The 23945-nt window shown below is 32.5% G+C and overlaps 1 protein-coding gene across 1 annotated transcript in view; it reads left to right on the forward strand.

The window, feature by feature from the left end:
• Positions 1-6953: 6953 nt before the first annotated feature.
• The window catches only part of LOC145725830 (cyclic GMP-AMP phosphodiesterase SMPDL3A-like), a 36034-nt gene continuing 19042 nt past the window's right edge, over positions 6954-23945 (forward strand). Inside the window, exons 1-2 of the mRNA XM_081974728.1 lie at positions 6954-7167; positions 12847-12915. Coding sequence (XP_081830854.1) covers positions 7086-7167; positions 12847-12915 — 151 coding nt within the window. The 5' untranslated portion in view covers positions 6954-7085. The remainder of the gene's footprint in view (positions 7168-12846; positions 12916-23945) is intronic.

Below are 23945 nucleotides of genomic sequence, written 5' to 3' on the forward strand. Positions count from 1 at the left end.
TATCCAAACGCGTTATGTTTCAAAAGTCACATGAAACCATGATTATAAAATCACATGGGACTTTTGAATCATAGCGCGTTTGGATCCGAAATCACAAAACGAAAGAAAACGTCTCATATGCCGTTTTAACATTTAAAAAAATCCGATTACTTCCGAATAAATGCGACATTTTGGAAAAAAACGTTTTTATTTTATTGTAAGCTTATTTGATGAGATAATTTAAATTTATTGACTTTATTATTTATTGACATTGCAACTTTTTTCCTCTAAAACTTGACAAAGTCACATTTGAAATGACAGTTTCGGTTTTTACAGATCTTGGACAACCAAAAACTTGAAACTTGTATGATTTTGTTAGGCTATTTAAGGCCAATGTATAGAAATTTGAACTTTTCAATGAAATAAACTCAATTTTTGTTGACAACGTTGTAAACGTGAGTTGATACTCGTACGTTTACACCCATTAGAGTAATATTAAAATAATACAGTTCAATATTACGATAAATCAAATGCCCTTTATTCAATAAAGTGAATTATAATTTGCTTCATAGGTATATTGAGTAGACTTTTTGTTCCTTTTTCAACTAATTTGTTTCGTTTTAATAAAATGCGATAGAAATCTAGTCACTCATATCTTAAAATTACGTCATCGATGACGTGACTGCAATTTTTGTTGGCGTTTCCTTTATCTCTCTTTTATTTAATGGATTTCTATGAATAATTTGGAAACAGTAAAAGATTAAGAGAAGACATTTTTTTACAATGAATTTGGAATACCCTGTATATTTTTGAAATCAGAAAGTATTATCTTTTTTAGAAATATAATAATATACAATGAATTGTTGTAAACATTTGTAACGTTATTTCCAATAAAAAGTAAAACAACCTTGGTAGAAAATTGATTAAACAGTAAAAAGGAAATTAATTATGATATTTAATTTGAAAATTCCTGGACAAACCCAACAAAACGATTCCGTTAATGAGCACTCTCGAAACTACAAAACAGGGCGACATTGTTTTCTTCGACCGAGGAACATCTCATCAAAACCACTTAAAACCGACCCTCTAAATTAATATTTGGCGAATTAATTTTCGTTCAACACTCGGTGACTGAACCTAAATTACGTTTTAGAGAGAGCCATCGTGGCTTCCTTCAATACTCTTCAATAACCCTTCAGTTTGATTTTAACTGTTTGACGACGAATTTTTAATTAAAAAGTTCGTCTGTTAAGCGCTTCTTGCCGAACTAAGGCGTGTTGAAGTTAGAAGAGTGAGGGTGGGTGTGTATAACGAGTAAATTGTGAGGGGGTTAAATATTTTGAATTTACTCATCGTTTTTGAAAACTTTTACCAAATAGTCTAATAAATTACTTCAAAATATTGAGTTTTAGAATTTAAAGGTTGCTGACCAAAAATAAATTACTTGTACATTCAGGTGATTGCAGGGGGATTCTGTTTCAAAGGTGTCTATAAAAACAACAGTTTTCTTTAGGCCTAAGTTTCGGTTTTATTTTAAGCCACCCTCAGGGCGCTACAATAATTAGGCACTTCAAGAAATCAGGTTTTTTGAGGTTACTTTGATTACGTAGGACATTTCATCATACATTTGCATTGTGTTTGCGCTGAAATAAAGTCATAATCCCAGTTTTTTAAGTAATAGGTTGAAATAAAACGTTTTTCTTGTGTTATTTATGTTTTTTGTAGTTTGTAGTGTGTAAAACAAAAACAAATAACCCTACATAGCGTTGTGAGTTCAACAACTTTAATGTTTTCAACTTCAAACTTTTTTATCGGATATAAGTAAACAGATTTTTTTAAATGTTAAAACGACATAAGATTGTTTTATTTATTATTACGTTATTTTAAGACAAAGTTTTAGTTACATTATACCTAATAAATCATTTTTAGATCAATAAAATTTATGTCCTGTATAAACACAGAAAAATCTAACCAAAATGTCCTACGTCGACAGTAATCAGCTGATGATGACCTGGCAACAAATTAACTGAAACTCTCGCTTAAAAAAATTCACGTTTTTACGAAGGCGTAGAAGGGCCACAAACATTTTATTTCTTAAATTCCGACTTTGAACTCGGAATTTACTTAAATTCTTACTTTGAACTCGGAATTTTGTTAAATTCCGACTTTGAACTCGGAATTTAGTTAAATTCCGACTTCAACTCGGAAATTAACTAAATTCCAACTTCAAACTCGGAATTTAGTTGCAATGTTGTCAAACTGACAAATTCTACTATTTTAGATCTACTAAGTAAGATCAAAGAGTGTTTGCAATGTTGCCAAACTGACTAATTTTACTAATTTGGTTTGAAGAGTATATGCAATGTTATCAAACTGACTAATTCTACAATTTTGGTTTGAAGAGTGTTTCCAATCTGTTCAAACTGACAGGTTCAACTAATTTCTTTGAAGTGTGTTTGCTTGCAATGTTGCCAAATTAACAAACTCTCCTAATTTAGATCGAAGACTGTTTGAAATGTTGCCTAACTGACAAAATTTGGTAATTTGGTTCAAAAGTATCCTTGCAATGTTATCAAACTAACAAATTCTACAATTTTGGTTCGAAGAGTGTTTGTAATGTAACCAAACTGACAAGTCCGACTAATTTCTTTGAAGTGTGTTAGCAATGTTGCCAAAGTTAACAAAATTTACTAATTTGCTTCGAAGAATGTTTGCAATGTTGCCAAACTGAAAAATTTTGTCTAATTTTGTTTGAAGAGCTTTTGCAATGTGACAATGTAAATTCTGAGTTCAAAGTCGGAATTTAGTTAATTTCCGAGTTTGAAGTCGGAATTTAGTTAAATTCCTAGTTTTGTCTGAATTGTAATTTTCCACAAGAAAATCTGATAAATAAGAAAAATATTTGGCAACGTAGTGTGTTAAACGTCAATGACGTGCATCGGCCAATATAGTGCCGAGAACTATATGTTACCTTATAGAATAATAATAATAATAATAATAATGTTTCTTTATTTCAAATAATGTTCGAGACATGAAATGAAATGACGTAGAAGTTGTGTTTTTGACTTCTAGCGAGGGAAACTTTAATTTTAGCAGTTCATTAAGCTCCCTTCCAAGCAACAAAAAGTGCTGACTAGTAAAGTTTTCAGGTTGTAAACTTGTCTTAAGCTATTATGATAGTCTAACTTTACATTCTTTGATATTATTGCACATACTTCATTTTTATTAACCAAATATGGAAATGTTGCAATTGTTTTCGGGTCTCTTTTTGTATTATTAAGTACTCCCTTGAGGTAGACTATAGAAAGTAATAACACCAACCCGCGATCTTTCCATTTTGATCCAATACCCTTGATGGGAGAAGTTTACCCTCGAAGCGCTCGTATATTTTCATTAACGCTAACGTAAATCTCAAAAAGATTGCGTGACACACCGATTAAATCCTCCACTATTTCATGTTCTTGCCGGGCCATTTTCTTCCAAACTTTCTCCTTTATAATATCTACTAAGGATAATGTGAGTTTCCCGCTTGAGGCCACCCGCCATTTTTATTCGAGTGCGTTGCCGTAAATCACGCCTTGAAAAATCGTAAACCGTAAACACCTGTTTAAAGTGCACTGATAAAACTAAAAACAAAGACGTAGCTAACGAATAGGACTTTTCTTTTGACCGCAATCTGTAAAAGTCCAAGTTTGGAATAATTTAAAAATGAAGTTTTCCGCGTTTTGTAAGGCGAGATTAGAGTTACAATTTTTGTTGTAAGCTTCGGTTGTTTAAAGTTTTATCAGTGCACGAAGTTTTCTATTGCTTTTGGTACTTTGAGGTAAAAAGTGTTTACACAGTTTTTGTCAAATTTCAGTTTTTTTTTTAATATAATTTTGGTCCTCTGTAGTTTCGTTAAGGTTGATATTTGGGAAAAGCGCCAAACTTTATTTTTTGCTAATGCGGAAATTGTGCTATCAAAACTTAACACCAAAAAACTCTACCGCATAAATGAGTATGAGAAGTTTCTATAAAACTTTTTCGAAAACCTAATAATGACGGATATACAAAATGTCAAAAATAAGAAATGTGAGTACAAGATTACCAGTATTATAATAGTATTTAATTGTGTATAGTCGTGATCCTGTTTTTTGGGTATATACGCAGTAAGTTAGTTGTATTAAATTATTAGAATTAGAACAGAACAAGGGCCTAAACATATGGGAAAACTATATTAGCAACCTTTTTGCCGATGAAAGACCTGCTGTTGAAAATGTAGACGACCTCTCGGGACCTCCCATCAAAAAAGAGGAAATTATAAGAGCGATCAATACATCCAAAGATAGAAAGGCGATTGGCCCAGACTGCATACCTGTAGAGCTGTTCAAACTATTGGACGACAAAAGCATCACAGTTCTTCAGACGATAATCTATAACACAGGCGAATATCCCGCCAAATGGTTAACATCAAATTTTATCCCCTTGCCGAAAAAGAACAATGCAACAAAATATGAGGACCACAGACTAATCAGCCTCATGAGTGAAAATCACACACTGAAAATATTGCTTAAGATTATCCACTACAGAATATCAATAAAGTGCGAAAGAAACATCGGATCTACACAATTTGGATTCAGACGAGGTTTAGGCACGAGAGAAGCATTAGTTGCGACTCAAGTACTGATTCAGAACTGCAACGATCAGAGAAAGGACATAATGCTGTGTTTCATCGATTATGAAAAGGCGTTCGACAGAGTCCAACATCATAAACTGATCCAAATCCTAAATAGATTGGACATATACCAAAAAGACATCCGCTGGAACCAAATGGCTGAAGTCAGAGTTGGTAACGATCTCACAGAAGCAAGACCAATTTGTAGAGGGGTCAGACAAGGGTGTGTTCTCTTCCCACTTCTCTTCAATTTATATTCTGAAGCTATCTTTCAGGAAGTTCTAGAAGAACGCAACGTGGGCGTTAAGGTGAATGATGTATGGGTCAACAATATTCGTTATGCGGACGACACAGTTCTAATTGCAGATAACAAGGAGGACTTGCGGGATATGCTTGGGACTGTCGGGGAATGCACTAAGAACATGGGCCTCAATATCAACACCAAGAAGACTAAATTCATGATAATTATTCGAAAGCCACAAGAATTTCAAAATATCTAGGAACGTGGTTGTGTGAAAACTGGGAATCAGACACAGAAATCAGGTGCCGGATTGAAAATGCCCGTAGTGCGTTCATAAAATGTCCATCAAAAAAGTGCTCACCAATACTGATTTCGATCTTGGCGTGAGAATTAGATTTGTCAAATGCTATGTCTGGATAGTGTTGCTTTATGGCATGGAGGGGTGGGCACTGAAGGTGAGCACTATGAACAACTGTTAGATACCATTAAACGTCGAAAAACAGCATACCTGGACCACGTAATACGCAACCAATTCCTTCCTACCAATTCCTGCAATTGATAATTGAGGGGAAGATTGAGGAAAAGAGTGGAATCGGCAGGAAAAAGATGTCATGGCTCCGCAACGTTAGGCAGTGGACAGGACTGAGGACAATGCAAGAACTCATGCATACCATACGTAATAAGGAATAGTGGCCAAATGTGATCGCAAACATCCATTAATGGACAAGCAGCAGAAGAAGAAGAAGGGACTAAATATATTTAAAAGACATAACACCCCTAGGAAAGAGATAACAAAAATAAAAGATGCAAAAAAACAACATAGTAGAAGACACAGACAACAGATACATACAGGGTGATTCACGGTGATGGTATATTAGAAGTATCTAGAAAACAACAATACTTTTCACTGAAGTTTGGAGTGTAGCCTAGACCGGGTTCCAAACTCTCTTTCCAAAATATTTTGGAATTAACGGTGTTGCCAGATCAGTCGGAATGAACACCAACTTTTGATTTTCAAATGGAACCCCCGGTTTTTAATCACATTTTTGAATTCTTCGCAAGAAGGCTAGTAATTAATGTTAATAATTATCTTGCACCGTATCTTAGATATTACCTATTCATGACAGTCAAGAAGGAATGGAGATTGATAAGAGGATTAGATTGGGCAGTCTACGGCAAATTAAAGAACATCTTCAGCATGAATATCTCAATGACTTTAAAAACAAACGTATGGTTGCGAGATGTGGGTAATAACCAGAAAGATCAAACATAAACTGAAAGTATATCAGAGAGCCTTAGAAAGACGAATTTTAAGAGTTTAAGTTCAGTACAATAAAAAGGACAGTAAAATACATTAACCTTGGCCAAATTATAACACCGGGCAAACAAAATCAAGAAGGAATGGAGATTGATAAGAGGATTAGACTGGGCGGTCTACGGCAAATTAAAGAACACAGCAAGTCTTACATACAAAACAAACATATTAAAAAGAATAGGTTTCCTAAAAATGGCAATGGGGAGTACACATGGCCAGACATACGGTAAAATGGAGAGGGTATATCACCAGATGGAGACCTTGGAAAAGTGTTGGAAGACCCAGCAAAAATGGTACGACGATATAAAGGAGGTCGCAGGTTTAGATTGGTATCGAGTTGCGCAAAACCGAAACCAATGGTTAAATTTGGAAGAGGCCTATATCCAAAAGAATATAAAACGGTTAAAATAGGGAAATAATTATTTGTAGAAAAAATATTGTATTCATTACGAGCAAAATACCACTTTTTTGCTACTCGAATTATTGCCGCAGTCCGTTTTGGGTAGGAAACTTCATTCTCGAAGCAAAACGACATACTTTTGTCCTATAAAAACTATTAAACTTAATTTGTAATTAAGCACTTTAGCATAAGTCACATGCAACGTTTATAAGCAAATACCTATAAACATAAATTCTGCTAAATAAAGTTTGCTAAATAAAATTGGGATAAACATAACTCGGCAAAGTCGAGGAGAGTTTCTTCTTCTCTATTTATATGGCGGGCGCAAGTTGGAGCGCTCAGTTTGATATTGCCACGTCTAGAGTGCAGAGGGTGCTCTCTTCGGGAACACGATATTTCGTTCGGACACGATCGGGAACTTTAAACACAATTTAAAAATTTTCAAATATCGGACATTTATACAGCATGGTTTGGTTTGGAACTATTACAGTTTAAAATGTTCAAAAACGTGTGGTGGCTGACATGTTTTAGTTTTTTTTTTATTGTGGTGGCCCGAAAGGAAGATTACAACCGAATAGGTACGATTTTCAGACCTATTATCTAACAACGTGATGTAGGACAGGAATTTTATAAATTACCCTTATACATGCAACCAATCAATTATTTTACTAGTCCTTGAGCCGTTGTAGATTACCGCTTAAGCAAAATGCCATCGTCAACTGGATTAGGCCGCCTTGTTTGTACACAAACCGGACCAACCAACTAGTCAGAAATAATTAGCCAGGCCACCCTTAATCGTGCTACTTGAAACTATTACCATGGAATTAGTTCTACGGCTTTAGTGAAGAGCTAAATCGGGTTAGCTAGTTGACGGATAGCGGGATTTAGTTTTTTTCTAAATCTACTTCCTCTTTGGTAGGATTAATTTAATCTCTTTAAAGTTATCATTAGAAGTTTTGCTTTCTTGTGGCTTACAATTTAATTCCATGAAATATGGAATCCGAATACCCCCTTGTAGTTACGATAGGAAAGATAAGAGGTTTTCTATTGTAGTCCAATACACAAGTAATTTTAATTATCTCCACTTTAGAAAGCCACAACGTAAACAGTCCAAATAGGAATAAGAGTTTATAACAAAGACTGCTTTGATGCTTGCTTTCCTTTGAGAAAATTTTCTCAGATATTTTTATATGCTTTGAAGATTTGTTTGATTGTTGGGTTTGTTAATAGTATACCCTTCAACGAGTGCATAATGATGGTTAATACTGTGTTTTGGAAGCATCTGAGTGAATAATACCCATTATACACGCAAAGGAGAATATTTTTTCTCTACGACGTAAAAATTAGCCATTTACACTATAGAGCAAGTTATAGTGCCATGATTTAAGAAGTGTTTCAAGTTTCAGCTAAACCATTTTACTTGATTTCATACTTTTCGATAACATTCAAGCATAAGCAAGCATGGTTCCACTTTGTTAATTAATAAATAACATTTTTAAGGTAAAACTTTTTCTTTAATAGAATTGTAATTTTAAACATTTTGACCACGAATGTTAAATCTTGCTCCGCTGTACAACGATCTAAAACCACTTTACTTCTATGCGAAAACCTGGGTGAAAATTACATTAAACATTACATGATATGGCATGTGTTTGGTCATTAAGCAATAAACTGGTCTTCTGAATGCTGGTACTATTGCCAGATTGGCTGTAAGGAATGCATAATGAACTAGAGATGATTTAATAAGCCAACAGCAGTGATTTCCAATTGAGAATTCACTGAGCTTTGTAATTGATATCATCAATCAATTTAAAAATTACCTGGAATGAGCAAATATTATTTGATAGTTGTAGAGAAAATAATTGTGCGGTTTTCAAAATTTTTAGATTCCCAAAGATTGGCATCATGTCAGGTACTTTTTAAATTCTAGGCTAATTAATACAGTATTACTAATATTAACTAATTACTCAACTATTATAGAATTACTTTCCGCCATCATGAAACACTTACAAAATTGTTAGTAATTTTGTAACAGAAGAGTGAGTTTCTTAACATTTTACAGCTCATTTTAATCAAGTCAAATCTTGTGTTTTTTTTATAGAACATATCTTCAAGCCTTATGCTTGTTCTGTATTTCAAAATTGAAAACAAATATTTATATAATCCACAGATTTCGTAAACTGTTTATTTTATTTTTTTAACATTTTTGTGTAAATGCAAAAACAAAATCATTCCAAAAGTTCTAAGACTAAACTCACCTTATTACAATAACAGAATAGATATGTATTACAGAGATTACTTTATAGAAAAAACGAGCAAATACTTATTAAGAAATAAAATACACTTGCATAGACATCATATATTTCTTTTCAGAAATGATAATAAAGCATTTTTAGGAATGACCTTTAATAAAACCAATTTTAGTTAATGATATAATTATTTGTGGCACTGTATACTGTATAGGTAAGAGATAAATTGTAATAAACAAAAACAAATTCAATTCAATACATTTGATAAATAAAAGATCGAAAAAATCCGTAAAAATAAATGGCAACAATTATGTCAATAATATCCAATAAACAACTGTAATAAAATGTTTCTAGTAAAATTTAATCTGTAGTACCTAACAAACTTCTTCTTTCAAAAAGTTTAAACACATTTCTATAATTGATAATATTTCTTCAATTAAAGAAAAAACACAAAATTTATCAAAAGAACAACATCAAGAATAATTGAGAATTACATTACCAAAGTCATAACTATCTTAATCACAAAATCACAATTTGGTATAAAAAAAAATTGTTGTTTTCTTGGTTGTTCGTTTTGATTGGAATTTTCAGAACTCGAATGGCAAATATGTATTGTAAGTCTGTTAATTGTGTGTTTCTGTTTTTAGGTGGAATTGGTTCAAATTTCAGGACAATTCTTGTGGATTATTACGATTTTTATTATTAAAAGGTTTGATTGGCGATGATAAGAACGTAAAACAATATTCAATACGTTGAAGTTATAAAACGAAAATAAACTGAAAGGTCACCCATTTTTATTGCTTAATAAAAGTGTAAATAAAATATAAATGTCAACTTTTCCTCCAAATTGCTAGTAAAATAGAAGTATTCAAATAAAAGAATGGAATAAATTTTGTATAGATCGATAACCTCCAGAGGGAAAGTTTTAGTGCGATTTTTACGAACAATAACTGTTAAATAAATCAAGCTATTTATTATAATTTATGCAATAAATAATCTTAAACAGTCACCACTGTTTGACATAATGTTTGCCAGAAATCAACTTTTAGTTTTAGTTTCGAGCTTATTATTTAAGAAATTTCCACGCATTTTTTGTTGATAAGGCAGCTGCGGATATTCCTACAAAAAAGTTATATAATTGGAAGATTAAACTAAATTAGAATGACGTCACAAATTTCAGAAGATCATGCCAACATAATTATCAACCAAAAAAAAACATTATTTAATTTAATTGAAATTAAGTTTTTTTGATGTTTTGTTGAGTTGGTAGCGATGAACGTGTCCTCTGGCTTTTGCTAAGTATTTCTAAAAGTTTCTTGGATCGTTTGAAGGATTTTAGAAACTTCTGGCAGATTTTAAAATGATTCTATGAAACTCAGGTATTTCTAAGAAATTATTAAGAGATTTACAAGCTTTTTAGAAGCAAATATTTTTGTCAATACTAAGCTTTTTTGGCAAGATTATAGATACGTTCTTAGCATTTCTAAATTGACTCTAGACTTTGAAACCTCTGGCAATTTTAAAAAATTCCTGGAATATTTAAGATACTAGATTGTTGCGGTACTTTTAGAAGGGTTTTGACAATTTTAGCAAATTATAGATTTAAGACAATTTTTCAGTCCTATTTAAAAGTCTGTCACATTTTGAAAATGATTCTAGAGGAATTTGGTAGTTTTAGAAAAACTGTGAGACACTTGCATAGTCATTTGATAAATCTTAAATTTTTGTAAATGTATCTGTTAGTGTTGGAGAGATTTTCGGTAGTATTTGAAGGTTTGAAAAGTTTTTTTGTAGTATTTAGAAGTACAAAATTAACATTTTTAAAATGAAGTAGAAGTCCATAATCTCTCAGTGGAGGTGTAAAAAATACAAACACAGTCTTCTTTCTCCACAACCAAATTTGGTTGTATTTTCAAAATATCTCTAGAGGCCTCTGGTAATTTCAGATAATTCTTTGAGGCTTTAAGACACTTGTAGAAACCCTTAACAATTTTTGTGATGTTTTCGGTAGTGGCCTTTGACACTTACAACAAAATAATTCTACAAATTTGTGACACTTTGAAAAATTTGTCGAAGCCTTAAGGCACTTGTCTTATAGTATTTGCCCATGGCACATTTAAAGCAATTATAATAACCTCTGGCAGTATTAAAAAAAAAATCAAAAAGTTAAACATTTTTAACATTAATCGACCTATAATATGTAGGATAAATCGTTTCTCCTAATGAGAAAGCTCATATGTTTTTTTTGTGCTTTTTCCCTTTACTTTATAAATTAATTCACAACCTAAAGAGCATGGGTCAAATTGTGGTCAAACTGATGACGTCATTAACTAAATGGACAGACCTACTTTAGTTAATCAGCATCAAAAAATTATTAAGCGAACAAAAAAAATTAATTATAGGTTAGAACAATTAACTAACAACCATTTTGAAACCACTGCAGTATAAACATAATTAGTACTTTTTGTATTACTTTTACTCATAGTTGATAAATTGCAGCATCATAGCAAATTGTTTAGCCTATACTCTGAAATACCTCCTTCTCAAATATAACAGGTTATTATATACTATATAAATAAATATAACATAACTATGGTGTATTTAATATCAAATAATATGCGATTTATATTTAGCTTTTATTGAGCACACATGACAATTACAAAATCAATACCTTCACTCTATAATGACTGTACCTACATAAAACGAACGTATTAAATACAATGTTGAAGCATTTCGATATGTTTGATTCAGTACCAATATTGGACGCTTTTCTATTAAAAGTCGTGCACTTTATTACATATTAGTCGAAGTTTTTAATTATTAAACGTGCTGTAGCCAATATTATCAATATTATTAACCAGATTCTCTCATTCTGAATAAAACATTTCGATAAAACATAAAACATTCATTTTAATTTTTTTATTTAGAAAACTTGACTTATTTTATATAATTCAACAATGAAAATATCTATATATTTTTTGTGAATTCTCTTCCAGCATCTAGCAATGCATCTTACAATTCTTTTCTGTGACCTGAATACCGATATTGCATAACTCTGTCTGCATTGGACTGCATAAAGTAAAATTCTTAAGTTAGGCAATATACTTTTTAGTTTAAAATGCATTTTAATTTTTGAAGAAAAAATGCGTACTTTTATTTTATTTTCTTTTATTTAATCATTGTAAATAGTTGAGCATCTGTTGCCCGAGTGTCGCAATGTTTGAGATTTGAGAGGGAATCGCTAATAAACGAGTTTCTTAACTTTTTCTTAAAGTGCACCTAAAATCGTAATCCATACTAAGCTGAACGGGGACACCTGTCTAATGACTAGTTGTCGATTTTAAAATTCAAGCATTTAAACCTAAACACCTGTTAGTAAGCTCAGAACCTAAGGGATCTAATTTTGTGAAGCCCTGTATCATCCGGAATCAAATGCACCCTGGATTTCTCTCAAAAAACATTTTGTAAGGCATCAATTAACCAACTTCTCAGCAAAAAACCGAATATGTTTTGGGTCTCTAGACAACTAAAACTCTAAAAATATAATTACAACGTTGGAAATAAGTTTATTTTATAGAAAAATAACGATTTGCCGTAATCCGTCTAACGTAGCTGCGAAAAACTTAATTAGAAAACACCAGGACAAGTTATCAGGGCTTCGCCATCTGCAGCTTTCACGACCCGTCAACCAGCTCTCCCGTATCTCCAAACTTTATCTATAAATTGCTATATTGTAAAACTTTCGCAGTAACCGCGTTTTCTTTTAATAATGGCAACCTAGAACTTATTTCCAACTAGCTGAAGTTCCGGCTCGTTTATTAATTTTTAATTTGTCTTGCTGCCGCGAAATTCTACGGTTTCTTGTCTTGTTTCGTTCGGATTTCCATTTTCCGACGAAGATTTATTAAGACTGTTTTTATTGTTAAGGAGGTACGCTCTCTTTTCTAACAGAGGGCATATTTTTGTTGTTTTTATCCTAAAGCGTAATAATAACTTAATTAATTTCAGGGTACTTCTGGCAAATTACGGACATCCATTTTGATCCCCCGTTTACGATCCATTCTGAACATAAACGAGGTAAGTTTAGTGAAATAAAAATCTTTCCAAAGAAGAGCATGTCCAATTAAGTTTGGACATGTTTTTTTTATTGGATTGTACGGCTACAATTTTATTAAGCATTTTTTTTTATTACAATCATATAAGTAGCAGCTTGTAACGTGATGTCACTATACTTATCAAACACCCGCACAGTGGATCAAAATAATTCCGATCAATACCATTTCCGGCAGATTAAAACAAGAAAAGTTAAAAGGACAGAAGAAAGGCTATTAAATTACAAAAAGACCACCAAATTGGATAAAGAAAAAATGAAATGAGAGAAAGAAAAAAGAAGTTCATGTCACCAGATTAAAAGGAAAAGAACTAGAGATATAGTAATAGAGTAGAAAAGAAGAAGCAAAGGGTTTTAGATTAAAAGAAAGCTATAAGAAAAGAAGCCCAAATTAAGAAAAATTGGAATAAATATGAATAAACTGTTATTACGTCAATTTTAGAAAACAATTTTTTTTTAACTGGAGTTGTTCATGGGACGTCAATACAGTGTGCCCCAAATTGGTTCTACATGTATTGGGATCTCGATAACCGTAAGAGCTACAGAGTCGGTTAAGTGGGGAAAGTTTTAGAGAATTTTATGTGAAACTTATTTCCGGTTTTCAAATTAAATTATCTCTCTCCGTTTTCCGGAAAATTGGGAAAACGTCAGAGGCTGCATTTTAAACAATTGCTTACAGCTCTTTAACAAAGCCAAAGAGAGTTTTGAAACTAAGACATTATTAAGGCACCTTTTTACATAGAACACGATGACGTAACTCCGAGATATGGACGACAAATTTGTAAATCCTTATTGTGGCATTTTTGGAAAGCGCTCAAAAAATCCTTTTTAATAATGTAGATGATGGTATTATTTAGTTCTTAAAGGACAGAAAAATGTTTTTTCAATTTTTGTTATAGTTGGTCTTGGCAAATGTCGCCGCCATTATGAAAACCAAATGATAATCAGTGTGCTTTGTGCTACTAATTTTTATAATAATAATAATAATAAACAATCTTTATTTCATTACGAAATGGGCTATCGACCGAAATGGTCTTTCTGCCCTTGTTTGTGTACATTTGTTGGTTTAGGCTTACTTTAAGTTAGTATAATATAATAATCTAAAATAAAGTATTGCAAACATTTATCTTAACCTAAAATTACATTTTGTAACATTTATTATTGTCTTAGTTGTGTTATGTTTGTAAGTGTTCGAGTACTAATTTTTATAATTTACAAAATCGGAAAAAAAAATTATATTTATTAACTCCATTACTTGATTTTTGTGTACAGAATAATGTAAAATTAGGCTGACATTATACAAAAAAAAACTGTGCTATTGCGTTTAGTTTTGACTTAAGTAAAAGTTTTGGCAAGTTTAACTCTATCAAAAGTATGTTATTGTATGCATGTTGTCATATTTTTTCTCTTTATTTAGATAATTTACAACCATTTTGATAGCAACTTCACAAAATCTTACTTAAATCAAAACTAAACGTAATTGCACAGTTTTTTACTTTTTATAATGCCAACCAAATTTTACATCATTCTGTACCAAATAAATTTCACATAAAATTCTCTAAAACTTTCCCCATTTTATCGACTCTGTAGCTCTTACAGTTTCCGAGATTCCAATACATGAAAAACCATTTTGGGACACACTGTGTATTAATTATTAAAATGCAGTAATTATTGACATTCGGACATAAATTAAAAATTAAGTAGACATGAAAATGAACAATGGTGATAGCCAATCTTGGACTCTATTTACTATTGCGCTTTGACAATTTAGTACTAAAAACTGTATATTTAAAAAAAAAACATTATTTGCTGCTAAAATTAACGGTTTTACTTACAAAATATGATGTCTGCAAGGTTAAAAATTACATGTAATGAACTCATCTACGGTGAGAACAAAAAGCTTGGAATAAATTCATTGAAAATTGATGATGTTTCAGAAAAGGGCTCTGACCTGTCAAATTTTGTTTTTGTTCACACACTTTCTTCACAATTCACACTTTGCAAACTGAACTTTTTATAAAAATTGGTTTTTATATTTTTATTTTTATATTTTATGTTACAATTATATGTAAAATTTGGAATATATTTTATATTGTACACTTTTTTAGTTGAGTCAAACTGTTCTATTTAGACTGCATTCAATATTCAAATCTGTACCCTTTGAAATCTCCTTTTGACCATCCTATATAGCACCTATTCTGCAGTTTACAGTTAATTGCGTTATTTGATAATTAAGATTGAATTTGCTAGTTTCCACTGTTATCCAATAATTCGATTAATTTGATAGTTACAGGGTGGTTGAGTTTGTCTATTTGAAGTACGTGAAATCCACTTTTTACCACCTTTTCTAGTGTTCATAGACTGTCAAATATGTATATGTTATTTTATACTTCAAACAGACTGATTTAACTGAATTGAAGTTTACAATTAATAGTTTCTTCTTGACAGTTGATATGGCGTTTTATTTGACAGTTTCAGTTTTTTGCTTTGGACCTCTTTGTTTGTCTATCTTTCTCGCTTTTCTTAATTTCCTCTTCTCTTTCTCGCGCCTAATTTTATTTTCACGTGCAAATTCTCTCTCTCTTTGTCTTGTATATTCTTCAGTATGCATCTTTCTCTTTCTATCTATTCATCTATATCCCTCAATTTTGCTGTTTCTTTCGTATTTTACTAGGTTTTTTCAGTTTTCCACTAGCTTCCTAATAAAGAGAAAGGGAAAAATAAACAAAAGAAACAATCAATAGAGAAAAGAGACAGAAAGATCAAATAAGAAAAAAAATTAAATATCGCAAACCAAATCACGTAACGAATGTCATTGTGCTTTAAATTTGCATGAAGTAAATGCCTGCCCTGTCAAAATCTATTGCCATAAAAACTGAAAGTCGAACAAAGCCAAAATGGACCATAAAACCAAATTAAATTTCCAAGTTTATTAGTTTTGAAATAGTTTAACTTAAATAGAGAACTGTTTTTAATGCATGAAATATGATCTAAATTTTGTTTACGACACGAAAAAAACATAAAAAATGTAGGTTTCATTTCTAAAAACTAACAGAGTTGTCAACATTTTATTTTGAACCATCCTGATCACTAAAGAGCTAGCTAGTACAGAAAACCGTAATCTGATAATGTATCTAAACACCTTTTATTCTACTAAAATTACTATTTTTTACTTACGAAATAGGATAGGCGGCATTAAGACCTATTTTATGCTATTTTTAGACTTTAATAACTTAATGGATTTTGCTGTTACTAGGACAGATTAGGGTCTTTACTTACATTTTTTTTGACAAGTTAGTGTCTTTCTTTATTAAATTGTTCATAAAACCAATTTTTTCTGTTTAAATTAAGGTTTCTTACTAACGAAATTGGTTATCTGTAAGGTTAGAAATGCCACCAAAAAAAATAACATCTTAATAAAATTTGTCGCTACAATTCAGATATATGGTAGTCAGATTTGATTTTTATTTACAAAAATTTGTGGAAAAGAGTTATTTTTAGTAATACCTAATAAAGGCAAGTAGAAACAATAATGTTCCCACTAAAGTGTCTAAATAAAGTGTCCCTTGTAACTTCGCCGCAACCTAAATAACCTGCTACTAGTAATAAACGATTTAATAACCAACTATTACCTCCGTTAATAGTGATACTAAAGGGTTATAATTGTGATTAAAATGATTCACCTCTTAAGACCTCCTCGATACAATCAGAGCTAAACACAGCCCTGCATTAACAACCATAGAGTCTGAGTATCTAGAAGTAGTAACGTTTAAGCTGCAGTATAAACTAGGATGAATGAAGCCGTCCAATAACAGAAAGCGCTAAATTTATTATGAACGATAACGATAAAGCGTTACCGGATGTCGGCTACATAAAATCCGGCAATAACCCCCCAGCGAAATGGTCTTAACTTAGAGTTTAGTACTGTTGTTTAATTACCAGAATATTAAATCCTATTGGGCGAAAGAGCTTAAATCCAATTTACCGAGGCGTCTCGATTAGAAATATCTACAATACCAGAAGTTAACAAACGGACCCTTTGATCATTTTCTCTACAGTGAATCCTTGTTAAACAACTCCGTGTTTACACCAGCTCACACTGAAACCGTTTCTCAAAATCAAAGCTTTGTAGAATTGCAATTACAAGTCAGCCATCTCTCGTGTGAGCACTCGTACCGATTTTAATTAAAACATTCTGACAGATCATAAAAATATTGATTGTACTTGTAGAAATTAGCTCATTAGCACTTATTAGCGAAAATTAAGATTTGAATGACGTCAGAGTCTGAAGTTAATTATCCTCCCTTCAAAAAGAGCTCCTTGAATTGATGGCGGTCTTAATGTGAAAAAATTAATTAAGTGTCGTATTTTTAGCATGCAAACAAAAATTATCGCAAGCATTCAACTTTAAATGGATGAATTCTAATTTGAACCATATTAAAAGCTCAAGTTAATTTAAAAAATGCTGCGAGATATTGCTATTACTGGGCGATTATTTTCCTGGGCATAGGTGAGAATAGGTGAATTTTCATTTTCTCTTACTACAAACCAGTAGAAAGCTAATCACACATTAGTAAGAGTTATACAGGGTGTCCCGCGAGGTAAGGGACAAATTTTTCTACCTGTTCTTTAGGTAAATTTCAGTCAAAAATGTCCTATAAACATGGGTCCGCAAATGCTTCCTTACCAAGATATGATTTTTTTTAATTAATAGTGTTATTGTGCCAAAAAGTACAATTCTATATTAATAATTATCTCTAGTATATTAAGAAGTATAAACTAATAATATCGCTGACGACCATAACCGTCACCGTGTTGGGAAATAATGGGGAAGGTATCAGCCACATCATTAAAAAGGTTAAACTACGCTTACAGTGTGAAGGTGGACATTTTGAACAATTATTGTAAACAGGTTTTTTTACAGTAGTAGTAATTTTTTTTTCAGACCATCACTGAGCCTCCATCATAGGAGACAGTGCGAGTAAAATTAAATTGTTCCTCTTGTTCTCCTCGGCGGCGATATAACCTTTCCCTGCCGTCGATGGAATTAACACAAAATTGACTCTCATCTGTGAACAAAACTTTGGCCCACTGATCATTTTTCTAATTTTCGTGCTCCCGATGGACGTCGATGGAGTAATGGAGCTTTCTTGGTTCTATAGGTCTTCAAACCAACTTCCTTAAGCCTTCTGCTAATGGTCCGAGCACTTATTCTTCTTCGACGTACTTCTTCCAGTTCGCTTCTTAGTTGCGGTACTGTTTTACGCCTATTCAATAATGTTTACAAGCCTATGAATTTGTCATCTCTAGCCGTGGTTGACCGTTTTCTTCCTTGACCTCGTCTCCTCATATACTCTCCCGTTTGTCTCCAACGTCTTACATACCAATTTCTATCAACGATACAGCCTTTGCCACACACAGTAGAAGCCATATCACCCATGTTGGATTTTTAAGAATCAAAATGAATGTTCTTGACTTTCGCTTGACAAGAACCAATGACGTATAGCAAATTTGATTAGGAAACCATGGGAATAGATTACCACTAAAACAGGTGTTGAAAAATAAGATCAATATCCACATTTTCCTCAAAACCTTGTATTTTCTTTAATAATTGAGATATCAGAGGGAATAAAAATAGGAAATGTTCAGAAAATAATGGGCTACGATTTGATGTTATAAACTGTTTTCAATTTTTAGTTGTTCTCTCCACAGGGTGTCTCAAAGAGCACAAAAAATTTCTTAGTTCTTTCTCGTCCCTGTATATGACATAAAGACAAACCATTTAAAAATCATAATAAGGCAGATGTATTCATGAAGAATCAAGCTACAATTCATAAAAAAGATGATCAAAATCGAGCGAAGGATTGAAAAGGAAATTGATAAACTAAGTCTAAATTTTGACCGTTCCTCTAATTTTGCCGGTGTAAGTATATGAAATCAGTTGAAAAAGGTTGATGTTAATGATTTATTACATCCTAATAAAGAAAAATTACGGTTTTCGCAGTTTGATAGATTAGTACCAAAGTATCAGAGTCAATATCAAACTTCACTCACTTCTCTTTCTTTTTTTCACTATCGTACTTAGATGCTGAAAACTGAGATCATGCCTTTTGATTACCATGCAATGTCACAAATGTTGAGTAATTAAGCCGAATTTAAGTTTAAGCTATTTCACAGTCCAAATTTGGCACTCGTATTAAATCGATTAAAATTAAAACTTAGAGGAACAATGTTGGAAATTTACATAGAATAACTATGTCAATCTGAACAATAAAAAAGTCAGTAGCTTTGTTCAGGTTCATGACTTTGAACCGATCAAGAACTGTGCTCGAACTGGTCATCTGCACAGATGATATAAGTATTGTTGTGTATTGATTTACACGACTATATACAAATTATTGTGCAAATGGTCTAAACCCATATTCGAAACAGTTTAGAAGCAATAACCCGAATAAAACTACTCACACCGATTATTATGCTTTTTACTCGACATTTTAGCTTTTTAAGTTCTTAGGTACTCTTTCCTTAATAACAGTCATAATTACTATTTTATCGAAACTGGATTATCGTTAACAAACTTTTTAGATCTCTGTCTGACCCAACATCGACCTATTTTCTAATCCTTTGCAATTTTTCATGTTCTACGTTAATGGACTGATAATTAAAGCTAACAGCTTTTCTCAAGCCGTTATGAGACTTTTAAGTATTTTGCAAGTTTATCAATTAAAAGTTCTTTGAAGTTAGTTATCTGAATGGAGTAACTGATTAACTGACCCCGGTTCATTCTCCAGTTACAAATCGAGATAAAAAAGAAACAAAATCGAATTCAAATTAAAGGGAGTGCAGCTATTTCGGTCCTTAGCAGAAAGAAGTGGACACTTTTTATCCCCCTAAGTGCTTTTAGGGCGAGCTAAGCCTTCTAATTGATTGATTAAACGAACTGTAAATCGAGCTTTAAAAAACCCTTTTATGCAGATAGTCGAATGGTCTTTTTTGTTCCGAGTTCCGGCCGGGAACTACAAGAAGCCGCCTTTACGAGACAAGTAATTCAATCTCTCGCATGCTTTGGGAACACAATGTATCGCCATTAGCTTCAGCCCAAATCCGGTTAAATGGGCCCAAAAGATCAGATAGACGTCCAAAAAGCCATTTTTAAGCAAGTAAATGAAGTAGACATTAGACGGGTAGCAGGTATTTTCGATTGCCTTTCCCCTTTTCACTTAATCTGGCCAAATTACTCTCGAGCGGTTCGGTCGATCGTTAACAACTCCATTTTAAGCTATTGCTCCACTTCAAAGACTAAATAGAGTTTTCTCTCAATTATCCGGGAAACGGGCAATCTGCGAAATACTGGTTTTAAAACCGCAATCTTTAAGAACTTAAATAAACTCATCTACAAACTATGTTTCAACGTTCAAATGGACAATAATGCTAAAATCGGCTGTTTCTACAGAACTATTCATTAGTAGTACGAGAAAAATATTAATAAACTGAAACATATAATATCACTCCTCCTCCCTCTCCCTGTGGTTTACTACGAATAATTTTGCTTCTAGCTTTTTTCTCTTCAACTAAAATCGTGAGAATATTGCAGACTTTGAAAAAAGTAGAATATCTCAAGAACGGCGTACCATAGACACTTTTTGGTAGCGCCATTTTAAAGAGTAATTTCCAACCTACAGAATAGCCTAGAAACAGTAATATTTTGATTTCGCTCTTGTCGGCAGATAATGTTTTTCCAAAATTCACGTTCTTTTCTTAAGTATCTCAAAAATATAAAAATCAAATACAATAGTGTGGTTGTACTTACTTACTTTTCGTGTCCGGGTCACCATTTTCAGATACTTCTAAAATCAACCACAAAGCTTTCTCATTTGCCTTAATGAGGTCTTCTCCTGTGCAAATTTCTCCTATGTTCGGACAGATTGTCAGGTGTTGGTGGTTTTAGGCCGTGTCACATTCACACATGTCATCTTCCCTCTAGCCCCATTTCTTTAGGATAGTATAGCATCTTGAGACGCCCGTTCTCAGTCTGTTTAGCGCCCTCCACATTGGGAATGGTAGATGGTGTCCAGGGCTTAGCTCTCCTTTCAAGTCATTCCTTGTGCGGTTGATGGACTCCTGCCACAAATTTGTTCAACGTATTTCAGGCTTGATTGTTAGAGAAGTTGTCATCCGTAAGAAACTTTTGCCGGACTTGAGTCTGCTTTGTGGCGGTTGATGGTTATAGCCTCCTGATTTTAGGTGTGGCGATACCGACTATTGAGTAGATTTCCTCAGTTGGGGTCGGTTTCAATCAGCCGGATGGAGCACGGGAGCATTTGGAAGGTTTTTGGACATTTGAAAGAGCATATTGAAGGTTGGAATGCTTTAGAGGCATTTGGCAGTTCTTAGACAGTTCTAAAAGCTTTTGGAAGCTTCTAGACTGTTTTGAAAGACTTCCGACTGCTTTAGAAGCATTTTGGAGTTTCTATAGTGTTTTGAAATCTTCTTAGACAACTTTAGGAGCATTGAAGGGTCTGGACTGCTTTTAAGACATTTGAAATCTTGTATACGGTTCTAAGAACTTTTGGAAGCTAAACTGCTTTAAATGCATAAGGAAACTTTTAAATTGTCTCGAAATATTTTAGAGTTTCTAGACTGCTCTAAAAGCTTTTGGAAAGCTTTCGACTGCTTTAGAACCGTTTTGGAGTTTTTATAGTGTTCTGAAATCTTCTTAGACTACTTTAGAAGCATTTTCAAGGATTCTGGAGAGTATAAAAAGCATTGAATCCTTCGGACTACTTTTGAAGCATTTGAAAACTTGAGAAACTTATAGAAGCTTTTAAATTGCTTTAGAAGCATACGGAAGCTTTTAGACTGTCTTGAAAGGTTTTGAGAGCTTCTAGACTAGGTGAGGATCATTTGGAAGGCTTTAGAGTGTTCTAAAAACTTTTTAAAGCTTCTAGACTGCTTTAGAAGCAGCATTTTGGAGTTTCTGTAGTGTTTTAAATCTTTTTAACTACTTTCGGAGCATTTGGAAGATGTTTGGACAGTTTAAAGAGCCTTGAAGGTTCTGCACTGTTTTTAAGGCATTTGAAACCTTGTAGATGGTTCTAGAAGCTTTTGGAAGCGACCCTAATATTAATAAACTATTTATTCCAATTTATTTAAAAAAATTGAAAAGCTTTTTTTGTCAAAAACTAGTAGCACAAAAAACTGAGATAAGCACAAAAAGATCAAAGAAGCAAAAAAGCAGCAGGGTTTTTTGCATAAATCGTTCACATTAAATGTTAAAAGTTGATTGCTTTTATTATTTACCAAAAGATAAATTTCTATAAATCCGGACTCTACTCATCACATAAAAATGCCAGTTTTCAGAACGACGATACTTCCAGATCTCCATAAACGTCTAAAGCTTCATCATCGACTTTTGGACACCCTGTATATGTATTATTCTTTAATAAAAAATTCTTATATACAAAATACACATTATCAATTATTATACAAGTGCAGAGTAATTAAAAAGAAGTATTATCTACATATAATTGGAATGTTTTTTCACTCAGTTTTGTAGTTCATATTCATATACGTTGTCGGTAGAATAACTTGAATACATATGCGAAAAAATCACATATGTCTACAGATGTTTTTGTGCTCATTTCCTACATGATTTATAAACCTTAATACTTATTAAGTACCACGCTGTATGGGCTTGGGGAAGGGAAACGTGCTAGCTTCAACTTTTTCCAATTTTGACCCGTTTCAAAATCACCTTAGTCAAAGCATGTCATCTGTCCCGAAACGCTACTGCGAATAATAGTTTCAAGAGTGCCAAACTGAACCAGGGTTTAATCCTTTTCAGGACTGAGGACCGTTATCCGGCCAATAATCGTTGCCTCCCAATTTCTGGCAGATTTCACCCTCCTGATTACCGGGATGAGATGGAGTTTAGATAAAAGTGGGATTAATAAAAGTAAATGGGGAATTGGATCTTGCCTTTTTCGAGTTAATTTCATCCGTGAGGTCTGGAAATCATCGTTATGACCTGCCGGTTTTAGAAAACGTTTTCTAATGTAACTCGGTTAACGTGTAAAAACCGCATTTTCCAGCCCAACAAATGGCAGTTTTATTACAAGGAAACGAAGTGGTTTGGAGGGTTGATGGCAATTATTGTCAACTTCATCGTTTTTGATAATTTTAATTTGAAATAATTTTTTAATTTAAAAGAGATCTACAAACACATACATTTTAATTAAGTTTATATGTTCGTAAAAAATAGAAAATGAGTAATTTGAGGAGTTAAAAAAAATAGTGTGAGTGTGCCTTTTTTGAGAGTACAACCAGGCCGTCAAGAAATAGAAAAGAAAATATTTTCAATTTTGTGAATGTCCTCAGTGCAAAAGAGCTTATTCCCTTAATTTCTAATACAATGATGATCTGAAAATAACTGTAAGTTTATTATCGTTACAGATGGTGCTTTTTACTTTAAAAATAATTTAATGCAATTTATAATTCTTATTAATATGACAATAAAAAGTACTCAATAATGCAACAGAATGCAAAAATTGCAAGTTTCTAACTTTCTTCCAGTTAGTTACAGAAAATGTTTTAAGTGATTTATCTCGGTCTGCTAGGAACCGAGCATGATATTATAACCTAATGTGTATTAGGCATGTTATTTGACACATGATGACAAAAAATTCTACTAGTAGTCTACTTTTGACAAAAACATATCAAATTAACGTTTAAGCGTTATGTGGAGGTTTTTTTTGGATTATGTATCATTACGCCTAAATATTCTGATGGACATGGTTGTTTCATTAAAACATGAAATATTTAAAAATAATTACTTAAAAACATGTTTATAGGAAATTTCATTAAGATCTATAAAAATAGCATTTTTTTCACATTGAAATTGTTTGGAAGTTTTTTGACTGTTCTAATAGCTTTTGCAAGCTTCTAGACTGAGAGGCATTTGTTGATTCTTAGACGGTTTTAGAAGAGATTTTAGACT

This window comes from Ips typographus, linkage group LG1 (genome assembly GCF_016097725.1).
Source record: "Ips typographus isolate SLU linkage group LG1, UJ_Ityp_2.0, whole genome shotgun sequence".
NCBI classification, from domain to species: Eukaryota; Metazoa; Arthropoda; class Insecta; order Coleoptera; family Curculionidae; genus Ips; species Ips typographus.